At 35.6% G+C, this 3,759-nt stretch overlaps 1 protein-coding gene across 1 annotated transcript; it reads left to right on the forward strand.

Annotated features, from left to right (window-relative positions):
• Positions 1–423: 423 nt before the first annotated feature.
• On the forward strand, positions 424–3,062 carry LOC107744056 (membrane-spanning 4-domains subfamily A member 15-like). Its single transcript, XM_016557525.1, has 6 exons — positions 424–598; positions 946–1,056; positions 1,142–1,210; positions 1,397–1,537; positions 1,800–1,916; positions 3,009–3,062. Exons 1-6 carry the CDS (start codon positions 446–448, stop codon positions 3,060–3,062), a joined length of 645 nt encoding a protein of 214 aa, XP_016413011.1. The 5' UTR covers positions 424–445.
• Positions 3,063–3,759: the final 697 nt, after the last annotated feature.

Raw genomic sequence — 3,759 nt, forward strand, 5'->3', positions numbered from 1 at the left:
GATGGCTGTGTTTAACAGATTGGCTCATAGGTGTGGTAATTTGACTGGCAGTGCTTTGGAATTGCAAGGAAGTGACATCATGATATACTTCTGTGTCTGATGTATTCAAGTGTGTTTAGTGTTTTGCAAATCACTGTGTGTAATGTTTTGCAAATAGTGTGAAGCTGACAATGTGCTTACAGTTGTGCAAATCTAGCCTTGTGTTTTGCTCCTTGAGTGTAAGGTTTTGCTAATTGTTGGAAAAATTTAATTTTAGTGTGTAAGCAATCGTAAAAACTGTAATGAAGAATGTTTTAATAAATACACTGGAAATGTCATTAATAAAGCCAATGCATTTCATAGTCATATTGTTAACCTGTTTTGATTCACTAGGGGTTTGTACAGGTCAGTTTGAGGTTCAGAAACCAGAATGTCCAGCACTGGTCCAGCACCCACAAACTCTTCAATGTTCGTCATCCAGTTTCAGCAAGCAACACAAGCGACACCTGTTACGACGGTGATAAATGCTCCGGTGCCTGTTTATGCACAACACGGGGCTGGAGTTTCACCTCTTCATGGACTTCAGGCGTTTCTGAAAGGCCAGCCGAAAGCTCTTGGGGTGAGACATTTCTCATAAACCTAAATAATTGACCTTTCTGTGTGTATATATTGCCTTGAGGACTAGGTGCCTAGATTTATCATTTACAGAGTAAAATAGTCAACTTTACAGTGCATCAGTCACAGAGAAGAATGTTTTAGGAGTTGCAAACTATCAAAAAAGTGAAGTAATGCAATCTTGTAAATCTGCAAATACAGTGACATTTACACATGATAGTTCCACACTTGCAGAATATATTTTTGGGATATTTTTCTTATACATAACTACAGGTGCCATAAGCTGATAGTGTATTTTACATGGCTCCGTCTTTATGAAAGAATCTCTCGTACATTCTTGTTTTAAAGCAGACGGTACAGATAATGATCGGTGTGCTGACTCTCCTGTTTGGCATTGTGTCTACAGTTCATGCACAACTGGTCTTTGTCATTATTGGTGTTCCTTACTGGGGATCTCTCATCGTAAGAAACAATTATACAATTAAGTGTTCTGTCTTTTATAATACAAGCTACATATTCCAATGCAAGCCTCTCTCTCTCCTCTCAGTACATTACTGCAGGCGCACTCTGCATTGCTGCAGAAAATAACATTCATTCACCCTCCGGTTTGTGTTTGGTACGTACACAGCCACTGGTGCTTGGACCATGATTATTATTATGTTTTATTTATTTATATCAAGTAGTGTACTTTTTAAATCACACTCCAGATACTTTTCTGTCTACATTAACATGTTAACACAACGTTTGAAAGTTCTTGCTAATTCATTGATTGGGTTTAGGTTGTTGTTGTTTCTGCCTATAGGTGAATGCTTCACTTGGAATGAACATTTTCAGCACTTTAACCGCATGCATCTCCATTATTTTTATTTCACTGGATTTGGTTATAGAGCCATACACTTTCTGCACCAATCAAGACTGTAATGTATTAGTGAGAATGTATAAGGTATGTCATCAACTTTTATATTCACATTTATTTAGTAATTACTATAAGAGCACTGTGTGGTCAGTACACAAGTTCACTCAAAAATCTACTTAACCTCAAGCCAATCTAGGTGTATATGACTTTATGATACATATATAATATTTCCATATGAACCCCAGGGATGGTAGATTCTGGACTGCTGAGCATTCAGTGTACCAGTGTGAGTAGTAATTATCACTGATTGTGTTACTTTTATTTGTGTTAATGTTGATATTTCTCTCAGACGCTCTTCAGTGGAATCAGAGTCGTGCTGCTGTTATTCGCCGTGCTTGAGTTTATCATCTCCATCTGTCTGTCAGTATTTGCCTGTAAAACCAAAGCCTGCTGTTGTCCTCCTCAGGTGAGCAATGAGCCAAATCAGGGGTTCCCAAACCTCAGGCTTTTACAACTGCTTTACACTTTCAGGCTAGGCTTTCTCAAGCCAACCTAACTAAGGTCTTGGCTAACTTTTTAATCTAGTTTCATTTAATGCCGCTTTTGCAAATGAGGATGTTTTCAAAAGTAGATTTAGTCAGATTTAGTTCCTGTTAACACACACGCTAACTGAAATATGTTCTGAAAACCTTTTTCATAACGTTCCCATCAAGTTTTGAAAACATTACTTCTCTGAATGTTCAAAAAGATCAGTTTAAAAACATTTTTTTCTTTGTTATATGAACATTAAAGAACCATTTTATAATTTTCACAAATATTATGGAACTTTTTTTGAACTTTTGAACGTTACTTTTGAATTTTTTAAAAACGTTCTGAAACAAGTAACATTCAAAAAAACGTTAGATGAACGTTCAACTAAAATGTTTCAGGGCAAAACATTCCACGAATGCTGTGTAAATAACATTTTGAGAACATTAAAGACCAGAAAACTCTAAATGAACATTGCTAGAGAATGTTTCTTCATAACTTTGAGAGAACATGATCAGAACATAGCTGGGGCTCACATTAACTAAACAAGCATGTATATAGTCTTTCATATAAAACTAGTTGCAACTGATTAACTCAAACTCCAATGTCCGGATGCATGGGAGGTGCTGTCAGATTTAGCTCACTTTCTGATGACAAATTTATCCTTAAAGTTTAGATAAATAAACAGACACACATAAGAGCACAAATATTTGAAAACGTTCACTAAGGCCCTCAGAAATAAACGCAACCCACAAACACACATTAAAACCTCTTCGGTCAGTCAGATAAACCTGCTTTGTTGAGGTTTAGTACCTCTTTTTCATATTAATCTTATCTGTAAAAAGAAAAAAGCCCTCATAGTGGATTTAAGAGACCGAATGAAGTAATTAAAGAGGCAGATGAGAGGCAAAAGAGGAACAGACAGCGGAATCGGTGTTGACTAATGCTGAAGGACAAACACCACAGACTTGAGCAAGAGTCTTCTGAGAAATGCCACTTCTCCCATTCACTGTCCTCTTGTGTTTTTCAGAAACGAGACGGGGACATTTATCAGGTACTGTGCTGTTATTGTGCTCCGTTGTGATGAGTCAGTGATTTCATGTGCACTCTTAAAAATAAAGCTGCTTAAAAGGTTCTTCACAGCGATGCCATAGAAGAACCATTTTTGGTTCCACAAAGAACCATTCAATCAAAGGTTCTTTAAAGAACCATCTCTTTCTTACCTTTTTATAATCTGAAGAACCTTCGGTAACACTTTCTATTAAGCCCATATTTATAATACATTATAAGGGTATTCTTAAGGCATTATAATGAATGCATAATGCATTATAAAAAAACTTATAATATGTTATATCAACTCATGAATAATCATAACAACAATTATAATACATCATAATACTTATGTATTTGTGGTTATGTTTAAGAGTATGATTATTTATAACACACAATGAACACCATATTAAATCTACTTCATTTACAGAATAATGGACTGTATCATATCTTGACATTGTTTATTTAAGATCTGCACAGTATCTTACTACAGCTTGTGAGTGGTTAGATGTTGAGTGTTATTTGAGTGTTTGCTGTGGAGCTAATGTTAATTAATTGATGTGAGCTTTATACTCCAACTGAAAAAAATGCAATGTTTTATATGGTTACATTTTATTTTGATGGTCCCCTTAATCAATCGACTATAAGCAACTTTGCAACTACATGCCAACTAACTCTCATTAGAGTATTAGTATGCTCAAGAATGGTAGAATCTAGTATGGTAGAATAAG

Source organism: Sinocyclocheilus rhinocerous, unplaced genomic scaffold, assembly GCF_001515625.1.
Source record: "Sinocyclocheilus rhinocerous isolate Xijiao unplaced genomic scaffold, SAMN03320098_v1.1 scaffold32075, whole genome shotgun sequence".
Classification (NCBI taxonomy): domain Eukaryota; kingdom Metazoa; phylum Chordata; class Actinopteri; order Cypriniformes; family Cyprinidae; genus Sinocyclocheilus; species Sinocyclocheilus rhinocerous.

Coding starts and splice junctions, on each gene's coding strand:
- LOC107744056 (XM_016557525.1), top strand. CDS start 446: ATGTTCGTCATCCAGTTTCAGCAAGCAACACAAGCGACACCTGTTACG. Junction 599..945: donor GCCAGCCGAAAGCTCTTGGG/GTGAGACATTTC, acceptor GTTTTAAAGCAG/ACGGTACAGATAATGATCGG. Junction 1,057..1,141: donor CTTACTGGGGATCTCTCATC/GTAAGAAACAAT, acceptor CTCTCCTCTCAG/TACATTACTGCAGGCGCACT.